Source organism: Cimex lectularius, unplaced genomic scaffold (genome assembly GCF_000648675.2).
Source record: "Cimex lectularius strain Harlan isolate CLEC.00 unplaced genomic scaffold, Clec_2.1 scaffold131, whole genome shotgun sequence".
NCBI lineage: Eukaryota > Metazoa > Arthropoda > Insecta > Hemiptera > Cimicidae > Cimex > Cimex lectularius.
In genome coordinates this window covers 1292189-1318675 of record NW_019392685.1, presented here as the reverse complement: position 1 = coordinate 1318675, position 26487 = coordinate 1292189, and the positions used below count along the sequence as shown (strand labels likewise).

Genomic DNA, 26487 nt, shown 5'->3' with positions numbered 1-26487 from the left:
TAATATGTCATCCAAAAATCCATATTAAAAAAATATATATAAAAAAATAAAATAAATTGGAATTTTTATTTCCTATTGAAGTAAACAAATTGTTATTGTAATATTGCTAATAAATGTGTACTAAAATGTTATATTTTTTCTTGTAGTTTTTAGTAAATATTCCTCCACTGAGGTCACAGTGTTTCTTCTGTCTGTACTCCTATCCGGTGTATGTGCTTTGGTGGCGGTACCCTGTCTTGGAGTCCATCCAGAATCCTGATTCGGTTGCGGTTGCCTTTCAGTACTTCACTTGTAAGTTTTGCAAATGGCCCTTATATGAATCTCTTCGCTATCTTCCTTCCTGAAGTATTATTTCACAAAGGGGGGGGGCGTGGTAGCCGAGTGGTTAAGGCATCAGACTCTCGGCTAGTAGATCCCACGGTCGTAGGTTCGATCCCCACCGTCACGTCTAGACTTTTTTTCTGACGCCTAAGGGGACCGGTGGCCGCAATTGAAAGAAATTGACATGGCACTTATCAAAGGAAGGTCTGGGCAGGATCAGATTCAGCAGCCCTTAATTTGGTCCTGACCTCCTTCAAAAATGAGTTTCTTCGATGGAAGAACACTGGCGGCTCAATTCACATGCGTGTTACGAGCTCCCAAAAAATAGAGCAAGGAATAAAATACAGTAAGCTGTGTAGCTGCAGTGGTCAAGGGGACATCCTCCAGTTCCTGGTATCCATTGTTTAAAAAAATAAAAACTATTCCACAAAACTTTGAACTCATTAAGGTTCAACTTTAAGATGTATCAGTCTTATACACAGATTACACTGCTGACATATTTAACACCCCAATCAAACCCTGCCCCTGACTATCTCATCTCAAAGTACTTCGATCCCTGGTTTAAAGTAAAAAATAGCACTGAACATTAGGAATCAAGCTCACCTAAGTCGATGTTCTGCAAGGGAGTATCCTGCGACCAATTATCTACATCAGGGGTCGGCAACCTGCGGCCCTTTGCAACTTTTTGCGCGGCCCGCCAAAGCCCAATATAATTTTAGAAAAAATCAACAAATTTAGAGCGTGAGCATGCCGAAATGTGGCCAGTGACAAAAATGCGTGCTATCAGAAGCCTAGTGGGAACTCTATTTTACCCTAAATTAAAAGAAAATTCTTCACATTTTGAGTATTTTTCACTAGCACTTGATGAAAGCAACGATATAACTAGCACTGCTCAATTTTTGATTTTTATCCGTGGAATTGATAAACAATTTTGTGTAATAGAAGAACTTGCTGCATTAAAAAGCCTCCATGGGAATACAAGAGGTGAAGATATATTTTTGCAACTATTAGATGTTTTCAATCTGTATGATCTCAAGTGTTCAGGGTCTGGGATTTACAAACATTGTTTACATATTACAATTACATTTTGGATGTGGATAAGTGAATAATTAATGTGAATGTGAATAATTATACAATGCAAAATATATTTTATATATTCAATCAAAGTATATGATCAATCAATAAAGATCGAAACGTTGGCATGATAAAGAAAATATTTTTCTGTAACCTACATCACACCAGACATGATTTCTAAATAAATATCTGTGATAAAGTTGTTTACAGACCCCCAAGTAACGCAACTATAAAATAAAATTCATTATATGACACTACATGAAATGATACTTTTTCATTATAAACATTAATTAATTGGAAAAAGTTATTTGGTCAATTGGCCCATGAAATATAATGTATTTAATAAGTAAAAGGAAGTATATCTTCACTAAAGCTCTCCGTGGCCATTTTGTTTGTCGCCGAGAATCAAATCCTGATTACATGACATTTGAAAAATGGCAAAAAGGAGGGGAAAATTCGAAAGGTAGGTTGAGATGGGAAGTTGGTGTCGAGTTGATCGAAGTCACGATAGCTCAAGTGGTAGAGCAGCAGCGCATTTAGCTGAAGGTCGTTGGTTCGAATCCCACTCATGACACTTTTTCATTTCCACCAATACCTTACATAAAGATTAATTAATATAAAATAAAACTTGTCTTAGGTGGGCGTTTGAAGTGGGATAAAGTTTTGAGGACTATTTTGAAACTGCCAATTTAATTGTAGGTAATACTCATTTTAGATAGTGCTAGAAAATGCCAGGATTCCATATAGAAATTGTTTATTTACAGCATCAAATGGGTAAAAAGTGTTTATTCTTTATATGGACCAAACAATTCTGAAAATTAACGTATCAAATTATTTTTCGTTTGAATAATTCTCATAGTTTACCAAACACAAAATTACCGTTGAGATTAGAGTTAATCCCTAAGATAATTGCCTGTTTGGTATTGATAAATAAAATGCATTATCACACATCATTCCTTGTCCCAATAAGCCTTAACACTGCGAAAAAACGTAAAGGTACATTTCGATAAATTTGTTTTCATTTTTACTTCTGCAAGATGTTTTATTAGTGATGTTGGACAAATGGATAATGTATATAAATAAATTAGGCACTTTCAACATGACTGTCAACCAATCTAGTTTTTTGAATTGTTCTATTCATGGAGATAGGAAGCAACCAAGGCGAGGAAAGGGCGTCCAAGGGTATTGTTTTTATAAAAAGTGTTACCTTATTTTCATGCTTATCATATTTCAGACGTGTGTCGATTTCACTGGTGTTTCCCTTCCTGCCTGCATGTACAGCACACTCAAGTCCGATTCATAAGCAGTGAGAATCGTTACGCTGGAGCACTAAGTATGAGAAATATTTCTCAGGTTTAATACCTGGAAAATTTAAACAAGAATTTTGTCAAACTTGACCAGCGAATTTTAAACAAATTAACATCTCAACCTCAGCGATTGTTGTGCGGTTAGAAAAAAGGCATCCCACGTAGTGTTGAAAAAAAGGTGAAAAGTAAAAAAAAAACTTTATTTTTGTTGTAATAATTTATAAACTTTTTGTAAAAATATAACTTCAAGTTAAAAAAAAATCATTTTAATAGATTTTTCCTTTAATTGTCAACAGATTGGGAATGTTACCCATGATTATATCAAGATCTTTAATCATAATGGCACTATAAAAATTATATTTATTTGTTTTGAAAGTTGGGTTTGCGCTTTTCGACGAAGGCAGTCATTCCTTCCTTGCGATCCTCCTGAAAAAGAAAAAAAAAATATTTATTGTGTTGATTTCTTAAAAATTATTATTTTCTCACTGTGGCAAAAGTAGCGTAGAATGTTCTCTTTTCGAATCTCAACCCTTCTTGGAGAGTTGTTTCAAATGCTGAAAATAAAACCAACATATATAACAAAAATTGTTCGTAAGTTTATTTTAATTTTGTTCTATAAAGTCATGCTTACCGATATTGACAGCTTCTTTGCACATCTGCACTATGAGAGGAGAATGTGAAGCGATTTTCTCACCGAGTTTAACGGCTTCTTCAACGAGCTTGTCATTCGGGAAGACCTTGCTGACCAAACCTTAACACAATTCAAACGTTAATAAATAAATTATACAAATTTATTCTCTATATTTAAAATTTTTACCCATTTTTTCTGCTTCTTGAGCCGTAAATTGATTTCCTGTTAGACAAATTTCCATTGCCTTGCTCTTCCCGCAGCTCCGGGCAATCCTCTGCGAACCCCCGGCACCAGGGCATGTCCCGATAATGATCTCGGGCTGACCGAATTTCGCAGTTTCCCCTGCGTATATAATATCACACATCATGGCCAATTCACAGCCGCCGCCGAGCTAATTTAAAAACAAAAGAAATAAATTTAAAAAATTCTTGCCTTCCTTTTCAGAAACTAGACAACCATCACTCATTTTCATTTTAATGATACTGATTTTGTGGCATCAGCCTCCCCTCATCAGTCTCGTTTTCTTTTTGTAAACGCATACGAAAGAAACAGAGTTTGATGGTTGTCTAGTTGCTGAAAAGAAACCCATTAAATATAAAAAGTCAACAATCAAAAAAGAAGAGTAAAATAAATTAAAAAATTTGAAATAAGTTTTAAAATGTTTACAGCAAATCCGTTGACAGCAGCGATGACGGGTTTTTTACACTTTGTAATATTGCTCCAGTGCTCTAAAAGCGCAAATTTGGTGTTTTCAGCGAAAGACTTGTTAAGCATCTCCTTTATGTCGGCACCTGATAAAACAAAATTAGATTCGCCAAATAGTTGTTGTAATGTGCGGTGTACCTGCAGCAAACGCCTTTTCGCTTCCTGTAAGAACAATTGCACCGACACTGTCGTCCTTATCGTAGCAATCGACAGCACTGCTCAATTCGGTTACAAGAGCATCACACAGTGCATTCAACGCTTTCGGTCTATTGAGCGTTATAAGAGCAACATTTTGTTTCTCACCGGTTTTCTCCGTCTTGATATACTCATAGCCTGAAAATCACAAAATTAAAATAGACCTAACTATTTGTTTATTATAGGACAGAAATGTTCACTGTCTGTTACTATTTAAAATTACTGTCTTTTTTTTTTTTTTTTTTAAGAAATGCATCATATTTCACATGCATACACGTGTACAGATTGAGCTTATCGCTTCTTGCAGCTCGCCAGCAATTTGAGCTTCTGTGTAATTTACAATATATTACCGGCAGGCATTGAGAATCACCCACCACCGGTGTGGGCAGTTCGAGGTCAGATCTCGGCCTTATCTATCCAGCAACCGAGGATGGTCTCCAGGTGCTGTCAACAGTTAGGTCAATTCAGCACCAGCAATCATTTTCTTAATCCAAATTAATTCACACTCTCTTGAACACATTCTTTCCTAGTTACACCGTTCACTCAGGGTGGTGGAGTACTTCATATTCCTTCATCACTGAGCACACATTATTTAACCAATCTAATGAGGGTCAATTCCACGATTGGCCCTCTCATACATTCATGCCAATAAATACATTCACTCTCAACACACTACTGATGTAGTACTGTATACAATAAAACAACCCTCTTTCCATCCTCACGCCAGGTGGCATTCCTAAGCGCTCTCTATATGGAACCATGGAATGGCACCCTTCAGGACTTGGGACATGGGACACATCAAGCAATTTTTCTCTACATGACAGATACATGGGTCAATGTGTCCATCAACTCTCTTTCTTAATCAGGTGAGGATGACCCGTTGTCTAATCGACTGTCTAGGAGGCAACAAGAAAGGAGGACACTCAATAAGTCAGCCAGAATAGGGAGGATTTAGTTAAAGGGCATTGAGGACTGTGTGAGGGCTGAGCCAGACATAGGGTGAGAAAAGACACCTGGTCAAGACACATCAACTGCTGAGGGCTGAGATGGGTAATCGGAGATCCTCAATGCAGGACTGTTCGAGTCCTAGGACATAGTGAAAAGGTAGACGGACACAGTCAATCAGAAGGATTCAGTCAAAGGACACTGCCAGCCAGACACGATGTCGACTGCTGAGGACAAAGATGATTAAAATTTCAAATAGAGTCGATTGTCGCATGCAATGCAGGACAAGTTGACTTTCGAGTATCTAGGAGGAAAGGAGGACGAACTCAGTTGTGGGCTGAGTAAGCCAGAGTCAGAAAGGAGACAGCCACTGAGACGAGTCATATAGAGTCGATTTTCTTTTTGTGAATAAGCTCATCCCTAGAGTTAGAGTTGTGGCTGACTTGCATGGTTTGTTTATTCCAATATTCTGCTGCAGTTGGAAAGGGCCAGGCTCAGAAGTGATATGACTTTTAACCAGACACTGGCATTATGGGACTACGAAGTGAAGAGGAATTTTGACCCATATCATCTTCAAATGCGAAGCAATGGCTCAATGGAGACATAACCTAGCATTAAAAAAAAATGTCTGCTGAAAATGGCAAAACTGAATTAATAAACTCCAGAACCGAAAGGATTCAGACAAAACTACATAATAGAGCAAATTTATTAACTTTACCACAAATTTAACTCTGATTCAATTTATAAAGAGTGTAAAAAAGACTTAATTCTTTCTGAGAAGAAGGGTTGAGTCAATTGCACAGAAGTAGGGAACTAGGAAAATCCGACAAGCCAGAAGGCTGCTGAGCCTGGGAAGCACAAACCCTGCTTCCTAGTTTCATCATCATCGGTGCCTCACTCTACTTATCCATCAACATCAACATGATTGCAATAATAAGGACGGTCCAGAAAACCGTAAAACGAATATTTAGGAATAATATCTCTCTGGTTTGTTATTTTTTAAATCTTACCTTCCCAACATGCAAGAAGTAATTAATAACGCATATGCCAAATGTCCTCATATCGCTTAGCGATAAGTTGCATATTGCATACATTTCAAGGACATGACTATTAATTCAAATTTCAGGATTCGGATAAACGGATCAATTAAAAAAAAAAAAAAAAAAAAAGTCGAAAAGAGATAAAGAAAAAAGTAGGGAAGGAAAAATGTCTGCTGAGAATGGCAAAACTGAATAAACGAACTTCCAACCAAAAGAATTCAGACAAAACTACATAACAGCAAATTTATTAACTTTACCACAAATTTAACTCAAATTCAATTTATAAAGAACGTAAAAAAAAGACAATACTGAAAAAAAGAATTGAGTCGATTGCACAGAAGTAGGGAACTATAGGAAGTTCCGACAAGCCAGAAGGCTGCTATGCCTGGGGAGCACAAACCCTGCTTCATCATCATTATCATTATCGATGCCATCATTGGAATAATAAGGACAGTCCAGAAAAGTGTAAAAATGAATATTATCTCTCTGTTGTGTTTTTTAAACCCAACATGCAAGACGTAATTCAACGCATATGCCAAATGCCCTTGTATCGCTTAGCCATAAGTTAATGATAGTGATAAGTTGTATACATTTCAAGGACATGAGTATTAATTTAATTTCATTTAGATCAACGGATCAATTTTTTTAAAAATAAAAATCGAAAAGTGATAAAGAAAAAGGTAGGGAGGAAAAAATGTCTGCTGAGAATGGCAAAACTGAATAAACAAACTTCCAACCGAAAGAATTCAGACAAAACTACGTAACAGAGCAAATATATAAACTTTACGACAAATTTTAACTCTGATTCAATTTATAAAGAGCGTAATACAAAGGGGTTTAATTTAATTGACCTTGAAATTTCATTGAATAGATATTAGGTTTGCTTTAAAAAAAAAAGGAAAAATTCTTCTATTTTTCTTCATAAACTGCGTGCCCTTGGACGTCGTTTGCGTTCCAAGTTATGCAATAAAATAAGACTAAGGCTTTTATTTGGTGGGGGAAGATAAGACATCCAGCCTTTTCTTTAAAAAAAAAATAAAAAAATAAAAAATCCACAATTAATAATAGTTTTACGGAATAAATTCAAGATGAACAGAATTTCAAATATAGTATAAAACTTTAAATCTCTTTGTACGATAAGTGTCTTCAACAAGTGTCTGTTCGGAAAAAAAAAAATTCCAAATACTCACTGGAATATCTCAACTGTTGGGAGAATACTCTTCCAAATTTGTTCGAAACCGCCAGACCCAAAATCCTCGAGGACAAAGCCATTTTTATTATTTTGAAATAATTTTTTTAAAAAATGAAAGAGAAGGAACAGTTTTCTCCAGAGGCTACTGTCTCAATGGCAACGAGCACGTTAGGTCTTAACACGTCAGGTTCGACCGGACCAATGAACTATGAAGAATGAACCGGCCGTTAAACCTTTACAGAGGTTGCACCTAACTTTTGTCAGGTTCAGAAATCAGAGCGTCATCTACAGGTCGAGGACCTATCAGCACTGCACATAAATTTTTGAACTGAATTATATAATTGCGAAAGAAAAAGAAAAAAATATGAAGAAGTTTCACAGCTATAAATACAGCCGAGACTCAGAAATTAGCAGTTCTAGTTCGTCATCTAGGTTTGTCAGTTGTCACTGGTGGCTTGGGGTCTGCACGACTAACAATTACCTCAGTTTTTCTGCACTTTCCTATATTTCTAGTGGGGAGGAGCACGATAAAAGAAAAACGAAAAAATCACAACTGGTACTTTGTCTAATCTAAAAGAGAGTCAAACTCTATCTTAGATTTCTTCCTTTTCAACCAACTTACCAACTTCCTACTCGACGTTCAAACAAAATGAACATTAAAAAAAAAAAAAATGTAACAAAAAGACTTGTGTCTCAAAAACTTAAAGAAATTTTAAACGCACGGCAGCTAGCTTGAATAAAGGGTTTGACATTTGCGCAATCCCAGCATCCAAATTAAAAAAGTTCCTGGGTCTGTTGGGTGTTACGGATGATGAATCAGGCCACTTAACAATACATTTTTCAACAAATAAAAAGCCATGGGCTATGCTGGGATTCGAACCCAGAACCTCTAGCATGGTGAATACGAGTCGCCCTAACAGCTCGGCCACCAAGGTTCCATGTCTCAGCAGAACGTTTCATAAATCATCATACACGATCTTCATTGAGGTCTTACAATTAGTGACAATTCGTTTTAAAAAACTTTTTACAGTATTCAGATCCTGAAAGTGGTTCTGAACACAGAAAAGATGAAGATTTAATTTAGCAAGCAGGAAAAGAAAAGCTGGCTAGGATAAATTCATCACTTAGCAATGTAGAACTTTACGGTGAATTTTACAAGCTGTACTATTACTAATCGTTAATTTCTGATATATATTACTTTTCTCTTAATCTAAGCTTTTCAGTCGAACTTTTTGCATTTCAAGTTGCACGCCCTGTAATCATTTAACTCCTTTTTAAATTAATCAGTAATAGGAAAGGTGTTTTGTATTGAGATCATTGGCAGTTGACTAATGGAAGAGTTGACTTTGCTGAATTCAGCAAGCTGGATAAGAAAATCTGACTTGGAAGAATCCACCACTTAAAAGTGTAGAACTTCATGCTGAATTTCACAAGCTGTATTATTACTAATTGTTAATTACTAATATTTATTATTTTTTTCCCTTAATCTCAGCTTTTCAGTTGAACTTTTATTAGATGTTTTAAATGACCTGTAATAACAAAACTGTCTTTTGAATTGACAATAAAAAAAATAAAGCCACCACTTAAAAGTGTAGAACTTCATGCAGAATTTCACAAGCTGTATTATTACTAATTGTTAATTACTAATATTTATTACTTTTCCCCTTAATCTCAGCTTTTCAGTTGAACTTTTATTAGATGTTTTAAATGACCTGTAATAATAAAACTGTCTTTTGAATTGACAGTAGAAATAAACGAGATCAGTAGTAACTTAGTACTTGAAGCGTTGACTATGCTGAATTTAGCAAGCTGGACAAGAAAATCTGACTTGGAAGAAGCCACCACTTAAAAGTGTAGAACTTCATGCTGAATTTCACAAGCTGTATTATTACTAATTGTTAATTACTAATATTTATTACTTCTTCCCTTAATTTCAGTTTTTCAGTTGAACTTTTATTAGAGGTTTTAAATGACCTGTAATAATAAAACTGTCTTTTGAATTGACAGTAGAAACAAACGAGATCTGAAGTGACTTAGTACTTGAAGTGTTGACTATGCTGAATTCAGCAAGCTGAACAAGAAAATTAGATTGAGTTTTTGTAAATGATGATTCTACTCACAGAATTCAATTTTTAATTCTGTGAGTAGAACCATCATTTACAAAAACACTAAGATCTGCCGACTACTTTGCTGACTTCAAAATTTTAATTAATTAATAAAAAAATTAAATGAGTGTATTTATTACTAATATGGCTAGCTTGGTAAGTCATACATTTGTATGTGGTCGCATTTACAGATTTACTGCAATTCACAATGTTCACTGATTGATTCTGAATTAGTTAGGAAATTTAAAAAAAAATGTTACATACGAAGATCGGTGTTTGTTATGACAAATTGAGTCTGTTGGCTGTGATTATGCTGCACTTTTTATTTCTTCAATTTCTTAGTCTATCTATCAATCTAATATTGGCAATGTGTACATTAGTAAATTGATTTTTGTTAAGTGTGGAGTTGAAATGGAGAGATTACATCGATGCCGATGGAAATGTTTTCTACTTTGACTCTTTGCCTGAAAGGCAGCCGACTCCACCCCCTGACGAGGCGCCGGATGAAGACAAATATGGCCAGACAGGTTTGCAGCTCTGCATTTTCACCTCTGACCCAACTCGAATCTTTGTACGATTTTTCAGGCTTGATCCGTCGTCTCATAAGGCGCAGGAACAGCATCAGGCAGCACAGGCACACCGGTAAACATGAAAATAATCAAGACGAAGGGAACAAACCCAATTCGGACGAAAGAAAAGTAATTCTGTCATTCATTTGTAAATAACTGTGTTTTAATTAATTTTTTTATTTATTAGACCGACTCGAATATTATTTATGTCAATATTGTAAAATACAAGGATGTCTCTTTAAACCTGGGAAGGAGGGGAACGCTAACAGAGCAGAATTTAGGACTTAGGACTGTACATGATAAAGACAAAGTCTTGATAACTGGAGTCATTGAAGATTCTCCGTTTATTTACAAACCTAAAATTAATATAGGTAATTTTGTTGATTGAATGACTTTTTTTTAAAATTTATTGTTTTTATTTTGACAGGTGATGTTTTAATAAGTGTCAACAATTTTCCTGTGTCCCCTCGAAATGCTGACTCAGTCATTTCTGAATGCAAAAAGTTAAATGAGGTGCAATTGAATTAAATAAATCTTTTTTTTTATGTCTTAATAAAAAATAAAAAAATCATTCCAGATTATAGTTGCCGTTGAAAGGCACAAAGGAGAAAAGGACAAAAACAAAAAACATCCTAATTTAGTTTTTAAAAAGGTAACAAACTGTCTTAACAGAAGTATGTGGCATGGGCAATCGAAGTCACGGAATCTCAAGTGGTTAGAGCAGTGGTGTATTGAGCTGAAGCTCGTGGGTTTGAATCCCGCCTGTAACACAAATTTTTCATTTTGAAAAAATTGTGTATAATTAATTAAGAAAAAAAAGTATATTATTTAAAATCCTTTACATTTAGTGGTCTATTGACCAAATTATTACTTTCTTGCAGAGCCGAAGGTCGTGGGTTCAAATCCCTCTCGTGACACTAACTTTTTCATTTCAACCAAAAAACTTACATAAAAAATTAATTATTTAAAATGGTTCATGTTTTAAGGATGCGCCTTTCCCTTGTAACAATACAGCAGTACTTTTTGCCAAGTTTAAAAGCCTTTCTGAAGAAATGTCAAGCGATGAAGGCATCGTTTATCTTTATCCTAAAACATCAAATTTAATTGTACCAATCAAAGGGGTGTTTTTTACGCTATATCATCTACTGTCTTTAATTACCGGTTCACCTCCTACAAGGTAAAAAAATATAAATATTCTCTTAAAACTCAATAGCGATTAAATTTTATGAAATTTTTAAGCACTTGCATAAAGCTCAACAACGAGGATATACACGTAGTGTACAGCTGCGAAAAGGACAAATTGTTTTTACTCGCTCTCCCAAATTCCAGGTTCATACGTCTTCTACTTTTTAATATTTGTTAATTCGGTGTTATTATCTAAGGGTAAAATTTTTCTTTCAGATATTCGCTCGATGAAAGCTTCAAAGTGGCCCAACAGATAATTCAGTACCACAAATACTTATCGCAATCTTTATCGAGGTGAGGACAATTATGAAAATATAGCAGCGACGTTGAATTGGATTGGCAGAGAAGCTTTTGAGTATCAAGTTAATATATTCCAGCATGTAGAAAAAGACCCAAAATAATATAACTGTGACATGCTGCACAGAGAGCATGTGTCCCAAGAATTTTGAGCAAAGAAGCAACTTTCTCAGCCCTCTGTTGTGAGCGTATTTATCAGCATGAGCGTACAGTGTTGGAGGGTCAATGATAACTCGTATATGTCCTTCAGGGTGTGGCATAATGAAATAATCTACCGGATGATTTGAGTATAGTTTCCTGATAAATATACTTAAAATTTTACACGTCGTATCTCAACAAAATGGTCATTTTCTATTGTATGCCCTAGTTTTCTTTCATCCCCCTCAATATAGCATAAGGTATTTTACAAGGCTCAATACTGAAACACATAGTCAATCATTTCTTTCTATTTTTCTTGGTTTGCCAAAACTCAGGTTCTGACAACTAGCGCTATATGCTGATGACGTTGCAAAAAAATTAAATGAAGCATTAAAGTGCTTCTGCTCCTGATAAAAGTTGAAAAATCAACATCCCTAAAACCAGCTGCATCCTGCTCCCTCTTGAAGAACCAATATGAAAGTTCACATCAGCGATAAATGTATCATGAGAGAGAGTCAATTGTGGAATATGTATTTTGTGTACAGGGCATGAAACAATATTAAATGCTTAATTGTTTTATAATTTTTTCTCTTCTTTATTGGATAGGATAAGTGCATAGGTAGTTCTCCCTTATGCACTTAAACTTTCGCCTATTGTGGTGATCTCTACTAAAGGATTTTCGAGAAGATTTTCGTTTCTTTCTCCTCAGAGGTATGGCATCTAGATCTGTACAGCAAGATACCGTAAACTTTTCCTAGCTATTGAGGGGCAGTTGCATAGAATAAGCTCTGTCAGCTCTGTCTCTTCCAGTACAGTCGACACTGGTCATTTGTTGATAATCCCTTTTTTTTTTTTTTTTCTGGGGCATGTTCTGTAAATAAACCAGTAAAGTTTTTGATTTTAAGTAGGATTTCATCTTTCTCCCATTAGGTCGTTTTTGCGAGTAGCCTTTTTGCTTACCTCCTTGGTCAATATGGCTATGGTTTATGCCACAGAATGGATTTTTTCCAACGCTCCTTTTTCAGCTGCGTCGTTGCCTGTAATTCCCTCATGACCTGGGATCCACTTTAGCATCACGATTTTTGAAGATTTCAATTTTTTCAAGGAATTTAGGCTTTCCAGACAATTTTTGAGGCGATCTCGTAGCCTTAGATAGCCTATACAGCTGCCTGAAAGAATTATTATTGTTGCATCTTAAAGATGTTTATTTGTGCACATGTTTCTATGGCTAGAAGTTCGGCTTGAAAGATGGTTATGGTGACGCTCAAAGTTAGGCCCTTTTATTCCCATGCCATTTACCATCTTTGATCCATCCTTATACCATAGAAGAGCTCCAGGTTTGTCTTATTTTTCAAATCAGTTCCCTTTTCAGTAATTATTTTGAACGGTCTAGTATATTTTCAGATAGGTCAGTGATGGTTTTAGCCATGTCTGTTATTTTAAAGTCGAAGATTTTGGTATGGCTTTTGGGTTGATGATGTTTTTCCACTGTCTGATGAATTCTCAGTTTTTCTATCGCCATTATCCTTTTCCCATTTGTAGGCAAGGGTGGCAGCTTGAGTATGCCATTCTGGCTGTGAGGGTTGTTTTAATAGTACCATCGATGCTGAGGCGGTTACAATTTTTTTTTTCTTCGAATTTCCTCTGCTTTTCTTTATTCTGTTTTTGGCCACTGTACAGAGGTGATCATAGGTCTGACAATTGTAAAATACGACCAAAAGATCATTTTAAAATTTAGTCCCCTTGTTTTATAATAGTATGCATTTAAAAATAAATTAGAAAAAATGTTTGGGCCAAAGTTCAGTGGATAAACCAACCATAGGCGATTCTAAAGATGAAATTGATGAAACTTTCATTATTTTTTCAGATGGTTCGAATCGGACATCGTTTTCATAGATAATTATTATTTTGGCTTTTTTGAAAGTATACAAGAAACAATAGCAAGTGGGAGTAAACGAAGAGAATTTGAAGAAATTCTTATGGCAACACCATTTTTACCCGTGCCCAGAGATATTTATGTAAGAGTTTTTTGTATTATGCCTGATAAATATTGACCTTTTTTTTTTAAGATCCAAATTGATGATGCACTGAATGAACTTGAATCAAATGATATTTTCATTGAGGTAATTTAAATAAATTAATATTATACAATATTGTATTGATTTTATCTTGTTTCTTAGAACAGCCAAAGGGTGTTTTCAATCGTCGGTTCAGCCTACTTGTGCAAGGTTGTATTTTAACGAAAAATATTAGAAAAACTGGCCAGAATTTTAACGATTTACCCACAGGGGAAAATCATCTGCAGCCACATGAGCAACGAGGAATTGGTCGAGGTGACTACGACATTCCGCCACAGCGGTCTTTTGAAAATGAGCGAGACGGGTGTGAAAGAGCTGATTTACTGGAGGGAGGTGTTCCCTTCGAAATACATGAGGGGACTTCTTTCCTACTCGAGTTCTCTTTATTCCGTGCCGGTCGGACGGTGGTTTCTCCTCGTAGTCGCACAGGTACGGCTTTTCCAATATTTGGAAAGCAGGTTTATATAAATTTTTTTTCCTTCAGGGGAACAATTTTCTAGCTGTACTACTTGAATCTGGAGGACCTACTGAAAGGTATGCATTTTGAATCTTTGATAGTTAATAAATTAAAAAAAAAAAAATTGCATTGCAGTTATGTTCTTAAAGGGCCTGATCAGAATTACGTTGAAGAAGCACAAGCCACACTCGAGCATATAATCAGTCTTGGCATTCCACAGATTATAAGCAAATGGTTTATTTATCTTTTTTTCTTAAAAATAAATAAATAAAAATAATATCCATTTTAATTTATAAAATTCATATTTCCCAGGACTGGAAAATTGTGCGATGAGGAAGTTAAAAGTTTCGAGCATAGAAGCGTTTCTGCAAGCACCTCTCATCAGAACCTTTCAGTTTCGGAGTTCAGTTCAAAAGCTTCTGGTGAAAATATTTCAGCACTGACTAGGATCGTTATAAATTTTGTTATTAAAATATTATTTTTCTAGACTACTACGAGCCAGATGTTGAAGGAAGGATGGGTGAAAATATACCTGTACTCGGGAGAAGGGCAGAAAGGGAATTGGCAAATGAAGTCAACATGCGTCTTCGTATAAGCAGTTCTGATATTTCCGATGATTCCGATTTTCTAAAAGTAGTTTTAAAAATTATTGCGATAGTATTTTTTTTTAATTATATTTTTTTACCGTGTAGGAGGGAAAACATTTTGACCATTCTTCAGAAACTTCAGACTCGAGGAATACATATCAAAATGAGATTGAAAGGTGACAAAATATTTATATTTTTCATGAAAATTTTCTCTATTTTTTTTTTTTTGTTCTAGGCCGTTGGGAAGATCTCAGTTTGTCCTCCATTACGTCGATTTCAACATGACCGAAGGGATTTTCATATCAAGTCCTGGTGTAAGCCCAAATGTGAAAAAGTTGGAAAACGTTATGAACAATTTTAGAAAATATGCGCACAAGATTAAGAAAATGTTTATGAATACGATTTCTTTCAAGGTACATGCAAAAAGGCTGATTTTTTATTTATTTATTTTTTTTAAATTGTGACGATTGTGTCTAGAAGCTCAAATCGAAGGAGTTGCACAGATTCGTCTGGAACAAATCTCTTGTGGCGATAAAAGAATTCGGCATACTATTCAACGCTGCTGAAAATAAAGAAAAACCTCTAAGCTATTGGGTGACAGGGTAAAATTTTAAAATTGAAATATAAATTAACAAAATCATCTTATATATTCTTTCAACTTTTAGAAGATTGTTTTCAACTCCGATATTAAGAGAATTTTACGTTTGTTATCATGATGCCTGCCCTCAAAATTTGGTTGAACTTGCTTTCAGCTTAGCACTGTCATACCCTTGACTGGAAAAAAATGTGTATATATTGAATGAATTCAAATGAGGTTGGTTTCTTACAAATTTTTACATAGAATTAAGAGTTTAAGAATAAATCATTGTTGTTTATATATGTATTTTTAAATATTTTTATAAAATAATATAAAACTGATTTTCCAAATCATCAAAAAATCCATTAAATGCCAAAAATGCACTGTTTCCCCTCCAATTTAAATTAGCAAAACTTCTTGTGCAAAAATGAGATCTCAAACAAAACTGACAAAAAAACACCTTTGAAACCTTTTTCAGAGTGTATAAACAATAAATTAATAATGAAAAAATAAAAATTAAATTAAATCAGGTGTCAATTATGAAAAACAAAAAGACAGTTAATTGTAGTAGGCAGTCTAATCAGCCAGCAAAATAAATTGTCTTTTTGTGTTTCATAATTGTTACCTGATTTTATTTTCTTCACTTTTTAAATTTTAACTTAAAACGAGCTTCCTACAAAAAATCACCTGGTCATGATTTGATAACAGCTGAAGTTCTTCAAGAACTTCCCAAAAAAGCATTCGTCTTTTTGACTTCTTTATTTAACGCAATTTTGAGGACTACACACTTCCCCATACAATGGAAACTTTCTTACATTAAAATGATCCCAAAGCCCCATAAAAATTTAAGCTCCCCATCATCTTATCGTCCTATTAGTTTGTTACCCGTTCCTTCTAAATTATTTGACAAATTAATTTACAAAAGAATTATCTCTATTGCTACTTCGAACATCTTACCAGACCATCAATTTGGCTTTCGAACCCATCATTCCACCACTCATCAACTTCACAGAGTGACTGATTTCATTACTTCGTGTCTCGAGCAGAAACTGTACGCTAGTAGATGTATCTCAGGTCTTCGACAAAGTATGGAATGAGGGATTATTATACAAATTAAAATTATTTTTACCCCAGGCCTATTATCTGATTATACAATCAGACCTTAAAGAGAGATTTTTCGCAGTAAACCAGGATATGGAAACTTCTGGGATGGAAGAAGTGCTTGAAGGTGTGCCACAAGGGTCAATACTCGCTCCGCTGTTTTACACAATTTTTACTTCTGATATGCCCACAAATGAGAATACACTCACTGCCACATACGCAGATGACACCGCCATATTAACAAGCCATCTCCCTTCTACACAAGCTTCACTCATGTTACAAAACCACATATCAACAATTGAAAAATGGAGCAATCTTTGGAAAATAAAGTTTAATCCATCAAAGTCACAACATATCACTTTTACACTCCGTCGTGAGACTTGTCCTAGCATATACTTATACAATGAACCTGTTCTGGTCCGACAAAGTTAACTATTTAGGACTTACATTTGATAAAAGACTAACTTGGAATCCACACACACGATTAAAAAAACAGACACAACAAACGATTTAAAATTCTTTATTACCTACTCAACCGACAATCAAAATTACCATTAAAATCAAAACTTTCGACATACACATACCTACTCAAACCTATTTGGATGTTACGGGTGCCAAGTATATGGATTGGCAATGTGTTCCAATATTCAAAGATTACAAAGTTTTCAATCCAAAATTTTAAGACTAATTGTTTCTGCCCCTTTTTATGTAAACAATAATACACTTCACAGAGATCTTCAAATCCCAACAGTTTTTTCATCCATCAAAACATATTACAGACGTTTTCATAGTAAATTACAAAATCACACCAACACACAAATACGATTACTCCATTCCCCACAATTACCACATAAATGTCTGAAAATAATAGGATAAGAGACCTCTTAAATGATTAATAACATTTCATTAATCCAGAGCGGCTGCCAATCGATAGCTTTCTCTATAACGCCCATAATGCCAAACACATAATCTGAAATCCAATCGGCTGGTTGTATATAATACATGTACAGTTGTAGATACAAATAAATGAAGTAAAAAAAAAAAAAAAAACTTAAAATGTCAGTTAAATAAATTGGGGACAGCAATAGCCGAGTGGTTAGTGTATTGGGTTCTCGGTTTGTAGACCCCACAGTCGTGGGTTCAATCCCACTATGGCTCCTGGTCTTTTTTTGACACACCCCTTACTTCCAAAAAAGATATGAAAATATAAATAATAAATAAAAATATATGTGTGTATTTAAAAAAAATCTTAATTAAATAGAGTCCTGAAGAAGGCGACAAAGATGTTTTCATCAATCATAACGTTGAATGGTCAGGTGAGATATCGAAAATTTGAATCATTAGGGATAGTTTCAGGACCCTGAGAGGGAAAATGTATTCCTCAAAAGATTGCAATCTAAGATTTTGTTTCTGAACTACTGAAGGTAAAGGAGCCTTGTATTATCATGCAGGAAGTCAAAAAAAATGTTGACCTCCAAAATCAAAATTTCCATTCTCAATTTGTATTTCAGGCCTTTTTTGAACAAATTTTGTTTTGTGCCTGTCTGTCCAAGGTCAATTCCCTGTAACTGGCAAAACTCCGAAACCGTGGGGCCAATTTTTATGAAATTTCTCAGCGATTGTAGGGTTGGTTTCCAGATAGTTTTTTTATGAATTTCATCGCAGTCGTATCAGCGGTATCGCATGTCCATATACAAACGTAAAATCGCATACACAGCTATACATCCAAAACCATTTGTCGGATTCTTAAGAAATTTTCAGGGAATTCTACATTATCCCCTATGAATTTTATACCAATCAGATTAACATATACAAATCCACACGCACAAAATATGAGGAAGCTATACTGCCCACCCATTTGGCAGATTTTTTTAAATGTATAGTTGTAATGTTGAGGCCGATATCAATGACATCAAAATAATTTCTTTAGTTATTGACAATACGCTGGATTTAGTCCAAAAGTAAGTGTTCGTGTGTCAACTCGCATGGTTCTTAATAGGGCGATCCTCTGAACCTATCGACAGGCTCCTGATTTGCGATAGTTTATCTGCTGATACTTCTTTCTTATAACTATGTTTTTTAATGCATTTTTAGCGTCAGAGGGCCGGATTGCGGTAGTTAGGTCCTGAGGCTGTTCAGGAATCATACAATCAGCGTTTTGCCGAGATGCTCTAGTTCATGGTTCCCTCCCTGGAAAAACACCTTTTGTAACTTTTATTTCTTTTGCCTTAGAGTGCCATAAATCACCTTGGTGTACTAGGGTGAAAAGACAAATCTTTAAAACACAATTTCAGATTTTATTAAAGAAAAAAAATAACAAAATTAACATACTAATAGAAACTATGTCTCTTCATTTTTTTTATACATATATAATATATTAGACTTATTGCTTAAACCCTTTCAATATAAATATAATCTTATTAGAAACTTTCTCTTCACCAGGCTTATGAATAGTTTTGCAAATGTCGATCACAATTAATATCAACTCATGCCAAGGTTGAATATGTAAGGTGCATTCAACGACAGTAGTCTGTACTAAATATTAAGTTAGTTATTTACATTTGCCACCTGAAAAAATATCTAGCCAACACTACAAATAAAAAAAAGGAAACTTTTTTGTAGTTGCTAAAAAACGTAAACTTCTTACTTAGCCCTTTCTAAAAGCGGCTTATTTAATTTTTTTTAACTATTAAAATATAGTATCAATATAGTTTGGACGCGTTTTCGAATCCACAGCTTTTGTCAGACATCAGTTTTTTTAAGTACCGTCTCTAAAAATGAACGAGTGAATTGCCTTCCAAGCAACCACTTAAGCAAAAATTACTCCTCTGCTTTAAACAGCATAAATGAAAACGAAAAAAAAAATTTAAAAAACCGAATGAAGATGAGACAATGCATTCTTCAGGGCTTTTTATTTTCCCCGACCGTTAAGTGCCAGTGCTTTAAAGTGAGAAAAACTTTAGAAAAGTGTGTGGGGGAATCGGCACGTGCTGATTTTCGATTTCGTTGTTGATCCTGTTGCTGAACGACGGGTCGTCGGCTATGCAAGGGTGGCCGAAGCTGCCCCAAAACAAGCACCTACAGTGTCTGCACAATTTAATCATCTCAGCATAATCCTCTCTCAGTCCGTAAGTTCTAAAATAAACACAATTTCAATAAAAAAGATATATTAAAAAATATATATTCAAATAACCTTCGTAATGTGTTAAAGGTAGCAGACCAATCAACAGCACCGTTTTGATTGTGTACGATGTGATTTCTAATTTGCGATTGGTTAAAATGAAAAGCTGTCAACTCTTTCCAGAGCCTCCTCTCATTCCCGAGTTTTCCCATTAACGACCAAGCTTCCATGCAAGCCTCGAGGTCTTTATGGTCTCCGAGTCGGAGAAGTACCTCCCTCACACATTCCTCAGGGAGTTCTTCCATCTTCGGAGAACTGTCAGGCTGTTGGATCATAAGGTTGTTGGATATATGCGTTATCCTGTGTATAGCGGCTAGATGATGTTGCCACAACTGCGTACTCCCCAAAGGTCTGCCCCAACAGGCGATATCGACCAGACCGCGCAGTTGGGAAATCAGTTTTCTCAGGACTGCAACATTTTCCTGACTTTCCCTCACTAAAAGAAAATTTTTAGTTGAAACAAAGAAACCTAAAAAAATGTACAATGATTGACCTTGCTGTGCTACTTCTTCGAGCATCGTGAATAGCACTTTCTGTACACCTCCGGAAAGGTCGCTCAATGGCTTCTCCGAACAGAGAAGATCGAGCAATTTGCAAATGTAGTTGAACCTCCTCCGATCCCGGACGGCAGATCTCCAGTCTAGTCTTTTCAAGGCTTCGCCCAGCCCAGTAAAACCGGCAATCTATTTCAAATGTTGATTATTTTCCTCTAACTAATTTGAACATACACAAATCTAAATTATTGAGTTAAACCTCTTTGGATGATTTTGTGATACGGCAGTAAGGCTGAACCATGGAGCTTTCTATAAATAAAAAAGAGAAAACAAAATTAATAAATTTTATTTATAAACTTTTGTCTCCTCAAATATCAACTGAATTGAACAGAAAAGATACCTTTTCCTGAAAGATTTGGAGGTATATTTTCCTTTCCAATAGGTGCCATGCTAAAACAAAAATATAAGAATCAGGTTTATTAGGCTTTCATAATTATCATTAAAATTATTAAGCCCAGGGGTCAGGGATTTCTTTATAGCATTAATTATTAGGATGATTAGGAAAAGCTCCTAAATATGTGTTTTAGGAACTAACTGGAATCTTGATCAATATTAATCGATAAAAATTATTGGGTTATTGGTATCTTAAATGAATATGTTTTTCCAACCTATAATTCGTAACCGGCCAATGATGACATTCAGAATGAAGGAATAAGGTGAAAGGTCTTGAGGCCATCGTCGAGGTGTCGGGTTCTCAGGATAGGAATATGTAGAGAGGGCTTGAGCAGTAGGGTTAGGATAGATTGGGAGGTTAGTGTGAAATTTTTGGAATTGGGAATAGATCAGTTCATCGATGATAGGAATGTTGAGGTCATTGTGGACAATAACTAATAATTTGACAATACAAACTCCACAGTTACACTCCTTCCTATATATTCCAAGGTTTTTCACCGAAGACGGCACAATGCGTTTGAATGACTCGAACAAAAAACCCATGGGTGAAGACAGATCCTATTGTGGCCGTGTGTCGTTTAAGTTTTTAACTTGAATGGAAGTCAGTCCCTCTTTGTTGTTGATGTAATAAACTGCAAGACTTTTTTTTTTTTTTTTTTTCATGTGAACATGCATTTTTCTTCATTCAGTCTTGTCACTTTTTGCACCAGTCTTCGATAAGCTCAAACTTGGATGTTGGTCACTTGAATTCGAGTTAAGAGAACAAAATCGGGGTATCGTTCATCTAGGTCGTGATTATGGTATTAGGATGTATCAATAGGTCAACAATATAAATGATATAAAACATGGGACCAAGAATGCTCCCTTGTGGGACAACCTGACTTCTGAGAACTCTGAAGTAGTGATTAGATACGATTTCAGAATATTTGTTTAGCATCGATTTTTTTTTTTTTTAGGGTTTACTTTTTATTTGATAAGCATTTATGGCATTATTATTGCCAAACATTTCTATTCGCGACCTAAATTAATAGGCATGTTCACTTAATCAAACCATAAAACTTGTAATCATGTTAAAAAGAAAACTTGATTTGTACTTTTAACTAACGAGGCAATAAAGGTGAATTTTTCCTAGAAAACCTGATATCGTACGCCCATTAAAATTAAAATTTACACATGTTGATCGCTTCAGTTTTCAGTTTTAATAGTCAATAAATGCACCTTCTATAGTTTTAGTATTTTAAAATTATTTTTTCTTAAATAGTCAAGTTGTGGAAAAAGAGGCCTCATTTGAAACGCAAAAATAGAGTTTCAGTCCGTTTTTGATATTTTCAACCTAGTAAACCTAAAAAAAAATTACAAAAGTGCAAACTTCAACTTCTAAAATAGAAGACTGGACTTTTCTTTTCGATGCAAAACAGTTAGTTAAATCACCCGGCATAGGAAAATTAATGAAATCTTAAATGGAAACAATTATGTTGTTAAACAGTTAAACTGCGATCCAGTTTTTTAAAGTTCCTACAAAAAGTATGCACAATTTATGAGTTTTGAAGCCACGACAAAGAAAATATTTTATAATTTTATAACTCAATTTATCTTAAAGTATTGACGCATTATTTTCTTGTTATTATGTTATGCAAACACCTAAACTGGTATTAAAACAATAACAAATGAAAAACCGCACAAACTTTTCTGATTATCTGGTATATAGGCAACTGGAAGAGTAAGAAATGTTACCTTTCAAACAATCCAATGAATAGTACCAGTTCATCGGATGACATGCTGCCAAATAATTATGGTATCAGTAGATCAAAATACGTTGGGTATCTGACTGTACAGTGAAAAATTGTGTGGTTTGTTGTTCTACTCATATCCAGTCCCAATCAAATGTTTTTTGTTTTGGGTTGCCTTTAAAGGCTAGTACACACTCGTAGACAAAATTGCATAACCATCTATAAATAAATTGCTGATTTTGTCTATAGACAGTCCTCCACATATCCAAGATGATCTAGGAGATTTTGTTGCATGTCCAGACCTGCACACCTCAGCTAAAATAGTTTAAACCAAGATGTGGTTCTACACAACAGAACTGCTGCATTGTTGCTTGAGCAATTATAATTTTTGACCAGAAAAGTAAAATAAAATGTAAATCATTAGCTGAGGGTTCATATTTTTTTACCTGTGTTTCCATAGTCAGTCTCTTCTTGTTACATTTTTGATAGTCTTCCGATATGCTATCCCACAAGCAGCATAAAGTATGAACGTTTTCTAACAACAAAATTTTCCATGGACCTCATTATGTATTTCAAAAAGGAACAAAATAAACAATTGACATGTGGCTTCTGTTCATATACTGAGAATTAATGTTATGCAATTTGTCTCAAGTTTTCCATCTGAGTCGGGAGACTATAGGCTTCCGGAAAAAAAAAATCGTAGAATTTTGTCTATGGACACATGTTGTGCAATTTTGCCTACGAGTGTGTACTAGCTGTTGGACTTTCACTCCAAAGGGCTGTCACTCTCTGATACGCCAACCCCCCATACCTCAGGGGAGTTCACCTAGTTTCTCCTTTGAGTCGGATGCCCAGGAGATCATAGCTTCCCAACCAGTACGTTTAAGTTCTAGGGGCTTTCAACAGCCAAGTCATTTCAGCCCTTTACGCAAAACAATCTAGTCTAAAACTTGTTAATCACACAAATAAATACATTCACATTTATGCACATTGCACTCATCCTGATCATTCGGTGGAGTACTCGATATTCCACCAACGACCCTAAACATGATCTAAGCTAATCTAAATTAGGATCGATGGAGTACTTTCATAAATATTCCGCCATCCTAAATACATGCTATATTTCACCATCAGCCTCTCACGTCGAACAAAACATAAAATAGAACTATATATATTATAAAAAAAATACATGTTCTCTAAAAAGCAGAATAGGAGAGCCAGAAACTCACTACCATGGCTGAGAATCATTCTTGAATCCATTTTTTATAATCTTCTGATGTATCATCCCACATGGAATATAAAGTATGAACGTTTTCTAACAACAGAATTTTCCATGGACCTCATTATGTATTTTAAAATGTACAAAATAAACGATCGACATGTGGTTTCTGTTCATATACTGAGAATTAATATTGTGCAATTGTCTCAAGTTTTCTATCCGAGTTGGGAGACTATAGACTTCTGATTTTACCCCTGTACTATTTTACCCTGTATAGTACTAGCCAAAACAAGTGATTGGTGTTTTGGATGTCATTCTCTACAGATCCTTACCATACATATGACACAATATTATAAATAAATGTATGGTGATTAGTGACTGTTAATCGATATTTATTTAGAAATCGTGAGATGCGGTCTGGTGTGATGTAGGTTTCAGAAAAACATTTTCTTTATCGTGCCAACGTTTCGATCTTTATCGAGATCATCTTCAGGGCTCAAAGTGTTTGTCTTCTGTGTTATTGTACCATTCTTGCGTGTCGTGTCGAGAGTGCCCACAATCATACTGAAGATGATCTCAATAAAGATTGAAACGTTGGCACGATAAAGAAAATGTTTTTCTGAAACCTACATCACACCAGACTGCATCTCACTATTTCTAAATAAATTATAAATAAACAAGAAGAAAACTATATAAAAAAATAAAACTAACACAATACAATCACACAAATAAATACATTTACACCACATTGTACTCATTCTTGTCAGTCGGAGTACTCGATATTCCTCCATACACCCTACATACAATCTAAATTAGAGTCTATGGAGTACTTTTATAAATATTCTGCCATCCTAAACACACAGCTGAGAGATGACGGTGATTCTATATTTCACAATCAGCCCCTCACCACTCACACTAATAAACACAGACAAAACATATAAAACAAATCTTCAAATATAAGTTTAAAAAAAATTTTTTAAAAAGCACAACAGGGGAGCCAGAAATTTGCTACCGTGGCCAAGAATAATTTTTAAATCCGGCGGCATGCCTACACTAAGTACTAGCCTAAACAAATTTACTGATCTGGTGTGTTTTGGTTTTAATTATCATTCCCTACTAATCATAAAAATATGTACGACATAATATTATAAATAAACAAGAAGAAAAGTATGTAGAGGGGTTGAAAATGTTTACAATTTATATTGGAACAGATAAATTGAAAGGAAATATGTTATAATAAGTCATGATTTTTTTTTTTAAATAACGAGTTAATTATCAATTCATCCATTATATAAAGTTACATAACAACATTGTTATGTTACATAGTAGTGATTATTGCAATATGAATGACATAATAGTTATTAAATCAATTGAAATGGTGGATTTTTTTTTTTAAGACTTTTAGAAGGATTTTTGGTAAATGAAAATGAGATGACAGCACTGCCTTTTTTCAATAGATGGAGTAAATAAAAAATAACGATATGTCGTCAATATTTGAGTGAATAAAGTATGCAAAATGAGAAGAATGGAAGGTGCCAGGAGACAAAGGGAGCCGAGATGGCTGAAACGTAGTGGACAGCTGATGTGGTAAACAAGGGGGCACCCGTAGTCCTACCTGTCAGCTTCGTTGCATTTGTAGCTGGAACACTCGAGCACTTTGTTCTTCTCCCATCCCTCGCCCGTTTTGACCCACAGCTCGCCCGGGGACCTCCAATCCTTGGATATGAACGGCATAGCGGATCTGTGAGCCTCTTCCGGGCTTCTCGGCTGTGTTGTTGTTGTTGCTTTTTTTTCAAATCGAATCCGGACACGGGCTCGCTTCGACGCCGCCTGGAGGGGAAAGGGCAACAGTCGAATGGAAAACACGCCCACTCCGGTGGGGAGGACACAGCTGCTGTCAGATGACGGCTAACATCGATTAACACACCTTGATGTCGATTTGCGCAAATTACGATTTTTCAGTTTACCGCCACCGAATATCGAGACAGATAAATAGGTAAAAAAATCTTCCAAACTATCTAAAGAATTTGATGAAATTGACTCCCATATACTTATATGTACATACATACCCTTTTCAATCTGGCTTCTGAGAATTTTATAGTTGTGAGACAGCTCTTCTAAAAATCTCAGATGTTATCTGCCTAGGCATTGATGATAATAAGTATTTTTCTAGTTGATGTGTGAAAGATGGTATGAGCCTTACTCACATCTGGTTAAAACTACCCAGAGAGCCAAAATTGTACCTGGGGAGGTGCAGAAGGCTCTGCGCCAAGAACTGGGGTCTCAACTCCAAAATGACATATGACACAAAATGACCTGTGTCCTAAGACCAATGTTGACATATGGGTCGGTAGTATGGTGGACCAAAACTCCTCAGGCCAAAGCAATATTGCTATTAAGTGGCACCCAAAGACAAGCTTGTCTCAGTGTCACTGGTGCCATGAGCACAACGCCAACTGCGGCCCTGGAAGTTTTGTTAAACCTCCCACCACTTCACATCTTAATCCAAGGAGAAGCCTGAGCAGCAGCCCACAGGCTCATAAACGGACAACCATCTGTTAGGATAGACCATGTAAATAAACAATGGAAACTGAGGGAGGAGATACATGCAGATGTCATTCTAAGTATGCCAATTTATGCCATTACTCCAAAGTACTATTTTATTAAAAATTACTGATACCAGAATGGGAAGAATGGGATAAAGGAATACCGCTAAAGGCAAACTCCTACTGGTATACTGATGGCTCCAAAACTGACAAGGGTACGGGAGCTGGAGTCTTCGGGATGAACCCAAAGACCGAACTGACAGTAAATCTAGGTTAATGTAGCACAGTTTTCCAGTCTGAAATCATAAGGATTGGACAATGCGCCAGAGAAATAAAAAAGCTAGGAGTATATTCCTGGAA

At 35.3% G+C, this 26487-nt stretch overlaps 3 protein-coding genes across 5 annotated transcripts; 1 reads left to right on the top strand and 2 right to left on the bottom strand.

Moving 5' to 3' along the window:
• Window positions 1-2946: 2946 nt before the first annotated feature.
• Window positions 2947-7628, bottom strand: LOC106663057 (probable enoyl-CoA hydratase, mitochondrial). Of its 2 annotated transcripts, none has more exons than XM_014387590.2 (7): window positions 7409-7628; window positions 4177-4371; window positions 4000-4124; window positions 3520-3724; window positions 3334-3453; window positions 3189-3256; window positions 2947-3128 (listed from the first exon to the last, which is right to left on the bottom strand). In XM_014387590.2, the coding sequence occupies exons 1-7, from the start codon at window positions 7488-7490 to the stop codon at window positions 3063-3065; spliced, it is 861 nt and encodes a 286-aa protein (XP_014243076.1). In that variant the 5' UTR covers window positions 7491-7628; the 3' UTR covers window positions 2947-3062. The 2 variants fall into 2 exon arrangements, with proteins under 2 accessions (XP_014243076.1, XP_014243079.1); XM_014387593.1 differs by lacking the exon at window positions 7409-7628 and adding an exon at window positions 4584-4608.
• A 97-nt stretch (window positions 7629-7725) lies between these two features.
• Window positions 7726-15717, top strand: LOC106663055 (protein inturned). 2 transcript variants are annotated; one of them, XM_014387587.2, is made up of 21 exons: window positions 7726-7842; window positions 9915-10042; window positions 10101-10213; window positions 10272-10455; window positions 10512-10597; window positions 10662-10736; window positions 11071-11261; window positions 11324-11413; window positions 11486-11563; window positions 13572-13722; window positions 13774-13827; window positions 13885-13932; window positions 13993-14211; window positions 14267-14316; window positions 14375-14473; window positions 14552-14661; window positions 14727-14872; window positions 14932-15002; window positions 15062-15239; window positions 15307-15428; window positions 15492-15717. In XM_014387587.2, the coding sequence occupies exons 1-21, from the start codon at window positions 7775-7777 to the stop codon at window positions 15598-15600; spliced, it is 2370 nt and encodes a 789-aa protein (XP_014243073.1). In that variant the 5' UTR covers window positions 7726-7774; the 3' UTR covers window positions 15601-15717. The 2 variants fall into 2 exon arrangements, with proteins under 2 accessions (XP_014243073.1, XP_014243071.1); XM_014387585.2 differs by having other exon boundaries at window positions 15304-15428.
• A 3682-nt stretch (window positions 15718-19399) lies between these two features.
• LOC106663215 (F-box only protein 25) lies at window positions 19400-25477 on the bottom strand. Its single transcript, XM_014387883.2, has 6 exons — window positions 25197-25477; window positions 20580-20629; window positions 20439-20488; window positions 20179-20368; window positions 19698-20121; window positions 19400-19639 (listed from the first exon to the last, which is right to left on the bottom strand). Exons 1-6 carry the CDS (start codon window positions 25313-25315, stop codon window positions 19447-19449), a joined length of 1026 nt encoding a protein of 341 aa, XP_014243369.1. The 5' UTR covers window positions 25316-25477; the 3' UTR covers window positions 19400-19446.
• Between the last annotated feature and the right edge of the window lie 1010 nt (window positions 25478-26487).

Bases quoted from the DNA above. Each gene is read 5' to 3' on its own strand.
- LOC106663057 (XM_014387590.2), bottom strand. From the start codon at position 7,490: ATGGCTTTGTCCTCGAGGATTTTGGGTCTGGCGGTTTCGAACAAATTT. The intron at 3,454-3,519 runs GTAAAAATTTTA...AATTGTGTTAAG, and splicing joins TCAAGAAGCAGAAAAAATGG to GTTTGGTCAGCAAGGTCTTC. The intron at 3,129-3,188 runs GTGAGAAAATAA...TTTCTTTTTCAG, and splicing joins TCTACGCTACTTTTGCCACA to GAGGATCGCAAGGAAGGAAT.
- LOC106663055 (XM_014387585.2), top strand. From the start codon at position 7,775: ATGAAGAAGTTTCACAGCTATAAATACAGCCGAGACTCAGAAATTAGC. The intron at 7,843-9,914 runs GTTTGTCAGTTG...ATTTTTGTTAAG, and splicing joins AGTTCTAGTTCGTCATCTAG to TGTGGAGTTGAAATGGAGAG. The intron at 11,262-11,323 runs GTAAAAAAATAT...GAAATTTTTAAG, and splicing joins ACCGGTTCACCTCCTACAAG to CACTTGCATAAAGCTCAACA.
- LOC106663215 (XM_014387883.2), bottom strand. From the start codon at position 25,315: ATGCCGTTCATATCCAAGGATTGGAGGTCCCCGGGCGAGCTGTGGGTC. The intron at 20,630-25,196 runs GTAGGACTACGG...TTTTTGTTTTAG, and splicing joins AAATGCAACGAAGCTGACAG to CATGGCACCTATTGGAAAGG. The intron at 20,122-20,178 runs GTCAATCATTGT...ATTTTCTTTTAG, and splicing joins CGAAGAAGTAGCACAGCAAG to TGAGGGAAAGTCAGGAAAAT.